At 49.9% G+C, this 14,294-nt stretch overlaps 1 protein-coding gene across 1 annotated transcript in view; it reads right to left on the minus strand.

The window, feature by feature from the left end:
• TLL2 (tolloid like 2) overlaps positions 1-14,294 on the minus strand; it is a gene marked incomplete at its 5' end in the record, with an annotated part of 101,383 nt that overhangs the window by 19,600 nt on the left and 67,489 nt on the right. The window contains 4 exons of the mRNA XM_081158689.1: positions 3,228-3,423; positions 3,904-4,049; positions 5,045-5,161; positions 11,609-11,711. Coding sequence (XP_081014815.1) covers positions 3,228-3,423; positions 3,904-4,049; positions 5,045-5,161; positions 11,609-11,711 — 562 coding nt within the window. The remainder of the gene's footprint in view (positions 1-3,227; positions 3,424-3,903; positions 4,050-5,044; positions 5,162-11,608; positions 11,712-14,294) is intronic.

Here is a 14,294-nt window from a genome sequence, read left to right on the forward strand (position 1 = left end):
GAATCCTGCAGGCCCAGGGTATAGTTCTAGCTCTGCCACCTGAGAACTTGCTTCCCCAACTTGAAATTGGGAGTAATAATAATGCCTACCAAGAGGTTGTTCTGAAGATAAAGTGATAACTAATGTCGTTTCTAGCACACTTGATAGATGTCCTTTCTTTGCCCTTTAATAGGCTCCAATGAGGTTTCCACTAGCCCTGGTTCAAGGTCAAGGTCGTTCTCCTTGATATTAAAAAGATGTCAAGCTGGGCTCATGCACTAAATTGGTGTAGTTGGATCTCAATGAACACCTTCATGGGCATCTAAAAAGACATTTGCAAATTGAAATGCCCTTGAAGTAACAGGCTGGGTAGCCTGACCCCCAACCCAGGCCAAGTCTGAAGGTCTCCTGGCCTCCTCCCAGGTTCACACTTCTTGGGCAATATCATTACCCATTTGTTTGTAGGTTTTTGTCACCACCTTAAGCTCTCGAGAACAAAGACTGTGTGTCCCTTTTTGACCCCAGCCCCTAGCACAGTGCCTGACACATTGTTTGATGACTACTGAATGGATGATCCATGGGGAGGAGGGAGAAGATAGATTTTCTCACCAGCAAAGGGAGCTGGTTATCATGGTTACTTAAAGCAGGCCTAAGGTCTCAACTCAGTCCCTTACACACCAGCTTAGCATCACAGAGAGAAATACTTCTTTTAGTTGCCTTGACTGGCATCTCCAATAGGGCTGTGATGCAAAATGCAGGAGGTCAATTAAATCTGAATTGGGACATACTTAAACTGAAAGGTCATTCTTCATCTGAAATTCAAATTTAACTGGGCAGCCTGTTTTGTTTCTTTTTCCTCTAAATCTGGCAACCCTAACCTCCAGCTTTGGATGGTCCTCTCAAAAATGTACATCGCTGATTATCAGCAGAGAATGAGGGGTGGGTGGGCCAGTGCCAACTGGCTTCCAGGTATCTCACTGGAAAGAAGCCCCAATACCTAATGTACAGACCTGGGGATGGAAGTCAAGGGAGGAGAAGGGCAGGAGAATGAAAGTAAATAGAATTAGAATAAAACCTCATAATCATTCATGACATGTGGCAAAGAAAGTAAGGCCTCCCAACACTGTCCATGATCTAGTCCCTAACACCTATCTGTTACCTTATATGGCAGAAAGGACTTTGCAGATATAATTAAAGATCTTGAAATAGAAGATTACCCTGGATTATCTGTGTAGGACCAATGTAACTACGAGGGTCCTTATAACTGAAAGAGGAAGGAGAGTCAGGGTCAGAAAAAGACAGGACTGTGGAAGCAAATGTCTGTGATGCGGGCAGGAGAAAGACTGAATAGGCCATCGCTGGCCCGAAGACAGAAGGGCACCATGAGCTGGGGAAACAGGCGCCTGCTCTTGAAGCTGAAAAAGACAAGAAAATCTGACTTCCAGAACAGTAAGATATAAATTTGTGTTGCTTTAAGTCATCCAGTTTGTGGTCATTTGTTATAGCAGCAATAGGAGGCTGATTCATGGCAACAGCAAGAAGAAATTGTTGGTCACTTTTTCCAGAGAGGAAAATAACCATCTCAAAGACTCCTTCCTAAGCAAAAACAATGAATGGGACTAAATATTATACCATGCATATTCGCTGACACTATGTCATTTTCTCCTGAAAACAACTCTGCAATAACCTGGACGTGCCATTTTTACAAATGGAGGGATTGGGGCTCAGAGAGGTTGTATAACTTGCTCAAGCAGCCTGGGTGGCTGCTGCTAAGTCACGTGCAGTCTGGGCCAGGGTGGGGCTGGGGCTGTGAATTTCTAGGCATCTCAAGTAAGACGGTCATGTCCTTCTTCCTGCTACAAACGCTAGCTAACCGGCATTTGAAATACACTTGCTGTGTGGCCTGGCTTTTTTGCTTGGGAAAGAATTAAGTTTTATCTGCAATTATTCAAAGCATTATGGACATTATGATTCTGTTCCTGCTTGGGTTCTGCTTTCCCCAGATACCTCAAGACAGCTTATAAAGTGGCTCCCAGCCATCATTGCATTGGGACTTCACGACCAGCCATCATTGCGTAGGCAGTTTCCTTCCCCTCTTTTAAGGAGAGGCAAACTGAGGCTTCGGGAAAGAGATGGCTGCCCGGTCAGGGTCACATGGCTTGAAGTGGGTCCTGACACCCATCTGTTTATGCAGAACCTGGGAAAAGGGGCTAAGAGGGGGCGGGTGGGAGACTGGGAGTAAGGGAGGACCAGGATTTCTGGGTTGGCACAGCCAGGAGTCCTGGGAGGAGAGAAGAAAGAAAAGCAGCCTTCTCCTGGGTGTGAGTGACGCCACTAATCAGAGGACCTCAGATGCCGATTTGGTTTCTCGATTCAGAGGCTGCTGGTATGCTACCGGTGCCCAATCACAATGTATTTGGGGACATCGGATATTCCCTTGTAGGGTGTGGTCTGAGCAGCTTCCAGGGCCCTGGGAGCAGAGAAGAAAGACCTACCCATTCAAAGGAATCCCGGGAAGCCCACCGTGCTGGGGCCAGGAATGCTGGCCTTCCCATACCATTTTGGGCTTGGTTTCATCAAGACCCTGCAGAGCAGTCGGTCCCCAAGGCGACATGGAGGTCTGTTACCTGAGCGCCACTCCCACTCTCCGTCCTTCCCCCACCCACTTGTAGGCTGGGGCTGATGCTTCAGGAGCTGAAGGCCTGGATGGCCTCTCTGGCCCATATCAGGTAATGCGACGTAGTGTCACCCTCGCTATGTTTGGATCCTTGATCTGCCACTTGACTGTCTGAGTGACACTGAGCAGCCCCTCTCAACACTGATCAAAAGTGATCCAAAGCCAACTCAAAAGGCTATTTTGGAAATTAAATTACATCGTGTAAATCAAGTACCTTATACAGTTCCTGGCACACAGTAGGTGCTCAATTAATGCTAGCGACTACAAAAATATGTATTGTTATCAGTGCTCAGTTTCACTAAGGTTCACTAGGTTGACCTTGCGAACTTATTAAATCTAATTTCCAAGCACAGCAGCAGAACTGCCGGCCATGGAGACCAAGGCTGAGCCTGCTCCTGAACTGCTGGTGTGCTCTGTCGGGGGCCTTAGCCCAGCCCTCACATAGGTTGCTGCTCCTCCCTGTAGGGAGCCTTGCTTGGTGCTAAGGTTCCGTATGGGTTTTGTGATTCTTAAGCCAGGGGGACGATACCTCTTCCTGTGACTAAAAATGGAAACAACTGCTAGTTCATACCCTTGAAAAAATTGGCTGCGAAGCCGGCTTTATTGATAGAGCCATCGGACACAAACTTCATCCACACCCTGTTGGAGCTCGACTTCACGTCCTCCGGCTTCTCGTAGCCACAGAAGTGGCCAATCAGGGCGCTCTCCTCCGTGGGGCCGTCACGGATTTCCAGGTAGTCATAGGCACAGCTGTCATGCCTTTCGATCTAAATGGAGAAACAGAGGCAACGTGGAAGACGACCGATGGCTTGGCCTTGAGGTTTCTGATGTAAGACGGGAACTTCAATATCTGAAAAATCTAACCAAGAGGCCAAAGGACCCAAGTGTGCACTGGGCTTCTCCACGCCACTTCCTACTTGCGCAAGTCAAGGGTGAATCAAGCTGTGAACAGACTAAGAGTCGGTACACTGGGCAGATCGATTCTACAACACTTTCCGGGATCCTATCCTAGACTTTCACTTGGATGATTCCTCTCTAGTTGCTTTCAGAAAGGAGACAAATACAATTTCAAAGTCTGCAAAGCTTTTGATACCAGATGTCTGGGTACAATACACCATGGCTTGAAATGGGCTCTTCGGCTCCTATTTTCAACCAAAGAATGGAAACCCATCTTTATAGAGCAGAGTGTGTCTGGCAAAAGTTGACATGTACTTCATCCTTGGAAAGACCATCTGAGCAGTACTTACCTCAAAAACCTGGAAGGTGAGCCCCACGTGAAACCCCTCTGAAACCGTGATCTTCCAAACACATTCCTTGGAAGGTCTGTAGTCATCAGGGTAGTTGGGAGATTGAATCTGGCCAGCGTCTTTGTTAATGTCTCCCCCACATGTAGCTTTAGAAAGAGAACCAACTTTAGAGAGAGAAAGGAAGAGGGTCCCTGGCTGGGTCTTACGGAGGAACTTGGTCACTTGTCACCACTAGGTGACTCCACTTGCCAACATTTTCACTTCCATCCAACCAAGACTGTGCCTCAAGAAAGGCATAATTTCATTTGTTTGCAACTCAGAATTTTTTCCATACACAGAAAATAACCACAGAGAGCAGTGGGTCTCCACCTGTGCTGTGCATCAAAATCACCTGGGAGAGTTTTCAAGCTGTAGAAGCAGGGGACACATCCCCACAAGTGCTGATGGGATTAGGTCTGGGGAGCTCGGAGCTGCAGTGACCTTAGCGTTTCCCAGGTTATTCTAATGCAGAGGGTAGAGGACTGCTGGTACAGAGGGACAGGCCACTCACAAACACGTGTACACCCATGTTCTTTCTTTCATAAACACAAAAATCGGCCTCTCCAAAATTACAATTTAAGGCCAAAAGGGGTCTTAATAACCACCTAGTGGTTCCTTGGGGAACAAAGAGAAGCAGAATTGCCCTGGTGGCAGCTGCCTTGCGCCCATACCTACTGGTTCCCTCAACTCAAACACCATGGTGACCTCAGGGGCCCTTCCAAGAAATGTATTTGAAAATTCCCTGAGATTATCCGAAGTCCTCTTTTTGCAAATGAAATAAACAGAGGCTCTGAGAGGTTCTTTTCTCGGGCTAACAGCTATTCAGAGGCTGCTTTCACTTCCATTTCCATTTCCACAGGGCTCTATACCTCCTGACACCACCCGCGCTAGACTGGAATGAGGGTGCAGCAGGGTGGTGACAGGTAGATGACGTCTGTCCTGAAGTGAGCTCAGCTGGCCCCCCGCTTCCGGAATGTAGAGGAAGGGGCCAGTGAATTCCTCAGCCCGGCCCCCGCTGTGGCTGCCAAGCCTGCCTGGGACGCAGGCTGCAGGGGAAGGACAGAGGATACCGGGAGCTGCCCAGGTGGCATCATGAACAAACCTTCATACACCGCGAAGAAGCCCTTGCCCAGGATGTTGCTGCTGCTCCGGAACTCCACCCAGAGCCGGCTGTCCGTGGAGACGAGGGGCTCCGGGGCTTTGTCGCCACAAAACCTGCCTGGGGAGCGGGAAAGAACAGTGAGGCCGCGGGCGGACGGGAAGAGGGGCTCGCTGCAGACAGAGAAAGCAGTGTTCCAAGTGGTTCAAAGCGATCAATAACCCCGCCGTGGCAACTGCTCCTGCGGCACAGACAGGACTAACGGACGGGTGGAGACAGTCACCAGGCGGTGCCCGCTTCACACTGTGCTCAGGGGAGTCCCATGCTCTAGTCATTCAGTGCCCAGAGGACAGCCCAAGGGCCTCTCTCCTGCCAAACGGGTCCCGCTGAGGTGCTGAAGGTTGGCAGGATGATGGTCTGAGGCAGTGATGACCGCGCCCCTCTGGATTTACCCTTCCCCTGGGGTATGCCTGTGGGCGGACATCCTGCCTCCTTGCCTCAGCGAGGGGATGCCTGAGATCACATGCTGGAGAAATCGAATCTTCTTGGCTTTTGAATGTCACAGCCCAGTCACAACACAAAGATTTAGAAGAGTACACAATGCGTAAGAGCACACTTCCCCATCCTTGCAGTCTTAGAAAGATTCCTGGGATGGAGGAGTGAGGGGACCAGGGAGAGAGGGAGTTGGAGAGGGCACCTGGGAGCCTCTGAAAGGGCCTCTGTCCCACCCGCAGCTGAGACCTGAGTGGAAAGGGTGATAGAGGCGCTAAGTAGGTTTAAGGGTCTGGGAGAAGCAGAGAACCGTGCTCCAGTCCCCAGGCTGAGCCTGGAGGGAAGACAAAACTCAAGATGCCCATGTCCCACCTGGGGTCAGCACGAAGTGTCTGCATAGTTTGTTAGGACATGAGGCCAGGAGACAGGCAGACAGAGTTCCTCAGGCAAGCATGGCATGATAGGAGCAACGGGGCACCGGGTTCCTGGGAGGACGTGGAAGTGACCTTCCCGTAGCCCGAGGAACTGGGGAGCCACAGTTCTCCTAGGGAGAAGTGGAGAAGTGGACTTGGCCTCAAGTTGAGACAAGGAGGAGACACAGTAGCCACTTAGATGGATAGATGGCTGGACACCAGACAGGAGGCCATCCCAGCATTGCCAGCCCACACGGCGGTCCAGAGGCCTCCCCTGCCACCACTCCCTGACACAAAGTCTGCCCCCACCAGCACACCTGCCCTGGGGGAAGGAAACACAGATGGACTGAAATTAAGTTCCTGCTACCTGATAGAAAGGGGCTCATAACTGTTATTGAACTTCTGTTACTGAAAATTATAAATAAGTGTCTATTTCTTGGACACGTGGGTACGAGTCTGAAATTTGGACCCTCTACAGAGGAGAAGTGGAAAGGCCACACCTTCCCGGCACGTGGGCATCACTGCCCGTGTTATTCCTAATGCCACGCAGGGTGGCGGGGGCAAGCGGGAGACGGCTGTGTCGGACTGACCAGTTCTCAAGAAGGAGCAGTCAAGGACTACCTGCACTGAGGTCACGGTTCTGACAAGTACTGACTGTGTGGCTTACTCAGAAAATCGTTGAACACTGGGGGACATGGGGAGTGACTGTTAATGGGCATGGCTTTTCTTTTGGGGGTGATGAAGATGTTCTAAAATTGATTGTGGTGATGGTTGTACAAGTCTGTGGGCACGCTACAGACACTGATGTGTACACTTTAAATGGTGAGCTACATGAATAATATCTCAATATATATATTTTTGAAGTCCACACTTAGTGAGCACTCTCTTATTGCCAGCACCATGTGAAGTACTGACTCAGCCCCTTGAAGCTGTAACTCTGCTTTGCCTTTCTGAGAAATGGGGGAGTAAAAATGGGGGAGGAATTACTTCCTAGTGGCCAACTGGGGCATACATTCCTCGGGGAGACACGGGGGTAGAGGCTGCTAATCTCCCTCTGCTTCCTTCCGATTCTGGCCACCTGCAGCCTTTTGGATTTGGTGAGCTTAATATTAAGCGAGATGAGCTGAGACTGCTGCCAAGAATTCAGTGAGGAAAAATCCGTGAGAAGCCTATAAATTTTCGATAATGGTTCCTCTGGCATGGCCAATTAGTGTCAATTAGTTCTTGGAAAACAATATGCAAGCGTGGGGAAGTATTGCTTACCAGCGAGGGGATGGAGCTGCTGAGCCTCACTTGGGCAATGCTGGTTCACAGGGAATTCCTTCTCAGCCCAGCCCAAGTGTCAGGCCAAATTCTCCTTTTAAAGCCCCAGCTGTCACAGCCGCTGGGGACTGTTTCCAAAGGAGAGAGGGATTGCCACTGTCTTGCTGCCTAAGAACCCACCCGGACATGATAAAACACCCACGGCAGGGCCAGAGGACAAGCCATCTCTGTGAGTCCTCCTGAGGAGGTAGGAGTTGCAGACCAAGGTGTATTTGACTGCCTTGGCAGAGCCAGACTCTGTAAAGTAAATTACAAATTACTTCTAAGTAACTCCTCTCCCCAGATCACCTGTAGTTCTTAACTAGAACCCCTAACAATGTCTCTGGACTGATGTCTCAACATTCTCATCTTCACCATAATGGTACTAATAAAACCCCCTTTTGATTGAGCATGTTTATAGCAGACACTGTCCTAAGCACGTTACATAGATTAGCTAATTGAACCCTCCTACCCCCTGAATTAGGTACTACCATTAATCTCGTTTATGAGAAAACTAAGGGTTGAAGAATTTGAGTTGAGTTACACTCAAAGTTGTAAGTGAACACAGGATTTGAACCGTGGCAGTCTGAGATCTTGACCTTCATCATCGGTCAGACCATTTTCACTATCACCACCATCACCACCACCACCACCATCAAAAAGAACTTCTCGGTTTAAGGTGCAGTTCTGAACACTGGACATTTCTGGATCAACAGACATCAAGTCTGCTCTGAGGATGTAAATAACATTCCCACTTTCCAGTTTGGAAGCACACATGGGAATGAAGATCAGAGTCTCCACCATGAAGCAAGTCTGTGGCAACGCCAGGCTCGGCTGTTCCACTGGTTTCTGCCCATTTGGGAGGCTGGCCCTGCCCAGGGAGCCCAGCAGTGGGGCCACGCGACACTGATTGGCCAGCCTGGCCTTCCTGAACTTCCCTCCCCACTTCAGGAGAAGGGGGAGAAAGGGCTTTTGTGCGCATTGTGTGGCAGAGAATACTCAAGGACAGTTCTGCATACAAAAGTACTTTGTTCCAGTCACTCCTCTGCAGAAATAAGGGAGGGGAATCCAATTAACAGGAGGGCATTTCAGATCACTGGACGAGTTCTCCATGCGGCCACCTTCCCCCCCTCCTTTAGGTGCAATCTCATAAGTGACCCCTGAAACTGAAAAACCAATTTGATATCTTTAACCAGCCGTGAAATGTTCTCAATCTACTTACATTTCCCTTTAATCACACTGTGAAAACCCAGGTCCCAAACAGCCTCCTTCCAAGGAGACTTAACAGGCTGGGGAGAAATTGGACTAGAGGAAAGGTGTCCAATTCCTAAATGAAAATCGGGTTCCTGGCTTTGGAGGAGGGGTTTAATAAGGATATCAAGAGAGGAAATGCAGATGAAGACACGACAAGTAGGCTCCGTGGGGAGTCATAAAGGGTTCATTCATAAAAAGTTATGCGCCCATTATGCCTGGATTTTCACACACTGCCCTGGGAAAATATGCAGTGCACGGTTCTTCAGAGCGAGATGCATACTTTCACAATTCGCCCTAATCCGCTCTCCCTCCTGCCAAAGGGGCATTGACCTGCCTCCTCCCGGCAGATTTCATGGCACTGACCCCTCCCAGGGACCAGCTCGGCCCACACAATGCACTTGTTCCAAACACAAAAGTTCACTAACCACTGCATTTGGAAACATCAGAGTGGGCCAAATAGTTGGCAAAGGAGGACTCCTGTGAATGAAGGGTGGTTGCAGGCACCGGGCCATGCCTTGGCTGCGATGCACGCACACACACACACACACACACACATACTGCACAAGTGTGTAAAATATAAGCCAAAAAAACCCAAAACAAAACAAACTTTCACCAACAACAACGAACAGCAAAAGCCCCGTCTCATCTGTGAAAGTGTAGCCAGAGAGACCAGGGTCTGCAGTGAGAAAACTCTCGTTTCAAGGAAAGGGAGTGGCTGGAGATCCCTCTGCCCTGCCTGTTCGGGAAGGAGCCTGGGCCTCTCTGGGGAACCTAAGTAACAGAGCGCTTCCTCCTCCTGAGCCCTTTAAGTCCATCACACTCCTGGGGGAGTATAGGGTTGCCAGATTTAGCAAACAAAAATACAGGAAGCCCAGTTAAATCTGAATTTCAGATAAACAATGAATCGTGCGTTTTATCTAGCAATCCTAAGGGGAGACCCTTCTCAGATTCAGCCTCTCCCCATCACCAGGACATGTACATTCTGGTCTGACCTCAGCCCTTAGCAGGCCGTGTGGCCTTAGAGAGTTGGTCCACACTTGGGGAGTGTGGTTGTCCTGTGAAGGTGCGGGGGAACTGACTCTAAGGTCCCTGCCAGGCTGACGAGCCTGTGATTCTGTGTTCTCATGTAACTCCTCCTTTTAGTATTTTAATTATAAACTAATACCAAATGCATTCGGAGTACTTGGTACTAGACAAGCTCGTGAGTACGTACATTTGTAGGTAAGTGGGAGTGTTCCCTGACCCAGCTCCTAGGGAATCTTCCCAGCTGGTGCTGGTGGTTTAGGAACCTCTGTCTTCCGTTGTTTTGCCACATCAGTCAGTACAACGTGTAAAGCTGTGCCTCCCTCTCACGACTAGCACACTTCACATCTGCTCACTTTAGACAGGAGGCAGAAATCCAGGGCAGAGAGCCCCAATCTGCCATCAGGTGGCTTAACCATTCGTCCTGCAGTGCACACATGGCTCTATGCATGCGCAGGGATCACTTTCTTGGCTTGCTTACATGGACTGCTACCTGATTCCTCATGGCGTTGGTAAGCTGGTACCCCACTCAGAGCCTACCTTGGCTCCTTTCTAGAGCACCATGGATACAAATTCATAACCTTTTGTACCTCTAAGAATTTAAACCCATGACCCTCTGGGCAGAGGGGGCTTGTGTGCTATTCCAGATGGTAGCTGACCTGGCTGAGACCCCTTGGTCATACGGAAGCCTAGTATCTGCCAGGCCCCACTGGGTCCAGCCAGAGCCTCCGGCTCCGTGTCTTCTGATTTACCCTAGAATCTGACATGATGATGGGCTCGGCCTGGCTGTGAAACTCCCCAACGTAGTTCTCTTCTGCCTCCATCCTTAGTCAGTTGTCCCCACAGCAGCTCACTCTCAGGATAGTCACAGCACAAGGTAGCCTTTCTGCCCACGTGAGCATATGCCAAGGACCAAATTCTCACTGGGAACTTAGACTTACAGACCGGAAACCCGCCCTACAGACCACTCTGTAAAGAGGACAGCCTACGCTCAGCTAAGACCCTTCCATCCAGCTCCTTGTGAATCTGCTTCTCAGCCTCCACCACGGTTGCCATTCCTGGGAGAGTCCTCATGCCCACCCCCTGGGCACCAAAGCCATTGGTCCTCCTTATGACATTAATCTTCCCTGGTCACCCGTGAGAGAGCTCACCAATCCTGTGTGAATTGACCTCTCTCTTTATGCCCCTTGCTCACTGCCTCTCACTCAAAGGTCCAAGCTGCCTTTTCATGTGTGCGTTTGTGCACTGTTCATCTCTCCAAAATAATGCATGCTCATCAAAGAAAAATTAGAAAATAGAGCTAAACCAGGAACAACAGAATAAATTTTAAAAAATACTCCATCATCCTGAAGGAACCACTGCGTACAATTTATTTGTATTTATAATTCTACTTGATATTTATATTGTAGGTCACAAGATGGTTTCTTCCAGGTGAATTCAGCCCACACAACGATTTAAGTATCTTTGGTCAGGATACCCATTGTTCACTTGGCCACAGTCCCCTCCACGCCTTGTTTTACTACACCAATCCCACCTCACTCATGTACTTCTTGTTCCTGGAGGCATCTGAACTCGCAGTGCCTGCGTAATAGACTTAGAAGTGTATTTTTGTGAGAATGGAATCCTCCTGCCCATTCTATTTTGTCACATCTTTTCTTGTATAACAATGTAGAGGAACACCTTTCTGTGTCAATAGTCATCTCCAACTTTATTTTTAATGGCTGGATAGTTTTCCACTGAAGGGATGAATCATAATTTACTCAGCTAACCCCGACTGTTGAACATGTAAAATGTCTTCAATTCTTCCTGCTCCTGTGACCATCCCTGAAGCTAGGGCTGTGCGCACTTCCTTAATTAGCTCCCCAGGATAAATTCCAAGAAGTGGAGTTGCTGGGTCAAAGGGTATTCACAGTTTTAAAAGCTTTTAACATGTGTGGCCAAATGGAATGTTCGGAGTTTTACAATGACACGGACCCTTGAGAGCTTCCTGTGACTGATGTCTGGATGGGCCCTTCCAAACATTAACAGCATCATACGGAACAGCCGAGCACTCCTCTCTCCAGGCCTCCTTAGGTCAACTCACCCAAAAGGGGGGCTTTCCTCCAATAACCATCCCGGACCTCCACGTAGTCGTACCAGCACAGGCGGCTTTTAAACAAATCCATGGATGTGAAGTTTAAGACGATCTGTAAAGAGTTACCATAAAGTAAGTTTTGGCAACAAAGCCTGAGGAGTTCTGAACGATTCATCTCGCACCCGGCATTCTCACGTTACCGGTTAGCATACAGAGCTCTCAGGCCACAGTAGGAGTGTCCCCTCGAAAACACACTCACAGGAAACCTCGTGACATTAAATAATAAACCTTAAGCAGGATGGGGGGTAAACAGAGGAGATGGGTCCTTTGGTTCTGTCTGGGGAATAACTTGAGCTTTTGAAGTCACTAGGTGGTTTACAGAAAGCAAGATGCATTAAAGACGGGCCAGGATGCATCGAGCCTGGGGATCTGGAAGGAGGTAAGGGGTCAATGAAGTTCAGAGATACGAAAAGATCTTATAACATCATCAATCATTCTAAAGGGTCTGGGGTTAGCCTGAGTGCATCTGAGCACCTCCGCGATCCATGTCCCCTCGGCCATGACTTCACTCTTCTGAGGTGTGGTGTGTCTAATAGCTTCCCTACAGTTCATTCGTTCATTCATTCATTCATTGATTCCACCTACTGTGTGCCTCTCGAGACAGAAAGATCAGAAAGACGGGGTTCAGACAAAGAGAGAAGGGCAGATGTATAAAGCCAATTAGAGCAGCATGGAATAAACGCTGAAAAGAGAGGAAAGGACAGAAAGGGTGTTGAGGAGCCCCAAGGACAGAACTGAGTTCTGCCCAGTGACACTGGAGAAGGCCTCTCAGAGGAGGTGGCATTTAACCTAAGGGAACAAGAGTCCCGTGGGCAGAGACGGAGGGTGAAAGCATTTTGGTGAGAGGGACTGACGCGAGCAAAGGCAAGGACATGTTTGGAGACCTGTGCTTGCTGGACCCCAGCCTGGTTCACTGCGCGTGTCTGGAGTGAGGGAGCAGAAGGCGAAAGACCAGCAAAGGCTGGGAGGTGGGGGGTCCAGCTGGATGGGAAAGGAAGGTTTCGGTTCTTCTGGATGCCCTGAGGACACTCAGTGGATGCCCCTGTCCCCACCCAGCACAGGTAGCCGGGTGGCGCTGCAGAGCGGGCACACAGGTGCTGCCCCCTGAGCTGGCCCTGGGCCCTCCTGCAACCCTTCCGGCTCGGGGCTCCGCCGGCCCAGGTTTCCCCCTCCCCTCACCCCATCCAATCCCATTTGGAAGGGTGCCCCCCTTCTCCTGCGCTGAGCGGCAGGGGCTCGTCCAGCCCAGCTCTCACGTTGTCTCTGCCCCCGCTCAGCATGTCCATGTCCTGCTCCATCATTTCTCAGGTCTTCTTGCTCTGCGGGGTCCCGCTGAGGGCAGCCCCGCGCCAGCCCCTGCACCCCTGACCCTATTCCTTTTCCCACTTGGGGGGACCCTCTCTCAGTCAGTTAACTCTCTCTAGCATCTTCACTCTCCCACTTTCGTTTACATTCAAACAGCCCAGGGTCGCTGGTCGCCAAGTAAACCTTGGGCTGGAGGGCTGCAGGTCAAAGGTTGGCCAAACAGACCAGACTGCTATGTGTTCGTCTTTGTTCTCAGGGGCTCCTCTGCTTTGAACCTCTCCTCTCTGGTTTTGCCACACTAGCCTGACCTCTCTCCCCTGCCTCTCCCCTCTGCTGACTCTTGTCCTCTCCACTCCCCATGAACTGTGAGGCTACCTCAAAACAAAGCACTTCCCTTCCAGCTTCCCCACCTGGAGGTGACTCCGTGGCCCCAATCACGCAGGTGCAACACCTTGGTGTTATCTCTGCTTTGCCCCTGTTGTTCATCCTGATGCTGACAGGCTCTTTCCTTCAAGATGTCTGTAGCCCCTGCTCCAAGCCAGTCTCTCTGTCCCTCCCACAGCCCTTCCTGCATTGTTCCTGCTGAGATGACTCCCAAACTCCTCCCTGCTGCGCCCAAGTCCATTCCGCACACTAGGGCTTCTAGATCCATCTTGTACTTTTATCTCATGTTTGCTAGAGCCCTCCTCTGCTCAGAAAACTTCAGGGGCTCCCTCTGCCCCATCTCATAAATTAAACTCACTGCTTACTTTCCAGAGCCTGCAGTGCCCACCCTAACAGGTGACCTTATCTCCCAGTGCACCCAAATATATCCACACAAATGGAACCCTCCCCAAGCCCAGCTCAAGCCCCCCCCCCCGAGTCCTCTGATTGCCCAGATGGACAGGATCTTTCCCTCTTAGAAACTCCCCCCTTCTCTTTCCCATAGTGATTCCACATCAGGTGTTTTTAGAGTCTAGTAGATCTGGATTTCTTCTTGGCTCCACCACTCACTAGCTTTGGGACCTCGGGAAAATACTTGTGCTCTTGGACCTTTAGTTTCCTCATCTATGAAACAATATGCACGCCACTGGGTTGTTGAGGGGACTGCACAAGACACTGTACAGAGAGTGTACGGTGCTATGCTCAGCACATAAGAGCCACTAAGTAAATAGCAATTTTAAAAATCAAGCCGCACCGAGTGTCCCCTTGGTATGCCACAAACCAGGTGCATTAAGGGCTCTTCGCAGGCTGCCTGTCTTGATCGGCGTTAAGAGGGATCACCCGTCAACCTTGGGACAATCCCACCTAATGCTCAGGTCTCAGGACAAGGAGCACCTTCCCCCACAAA

The sequence above is a fragment of the Miniopterus schreibersii genome, assembly GCF_964146895.1.
Source record: "Miniopterus schreibersii genome assembly, chromosome: 14".
Taxonomy (NCBI): Eukaryota; Metazoa; Chordata; class Mammalia; order Chiroptera; family Miniopteridae; genus Miniopterus; species Miniopterus schreibersii.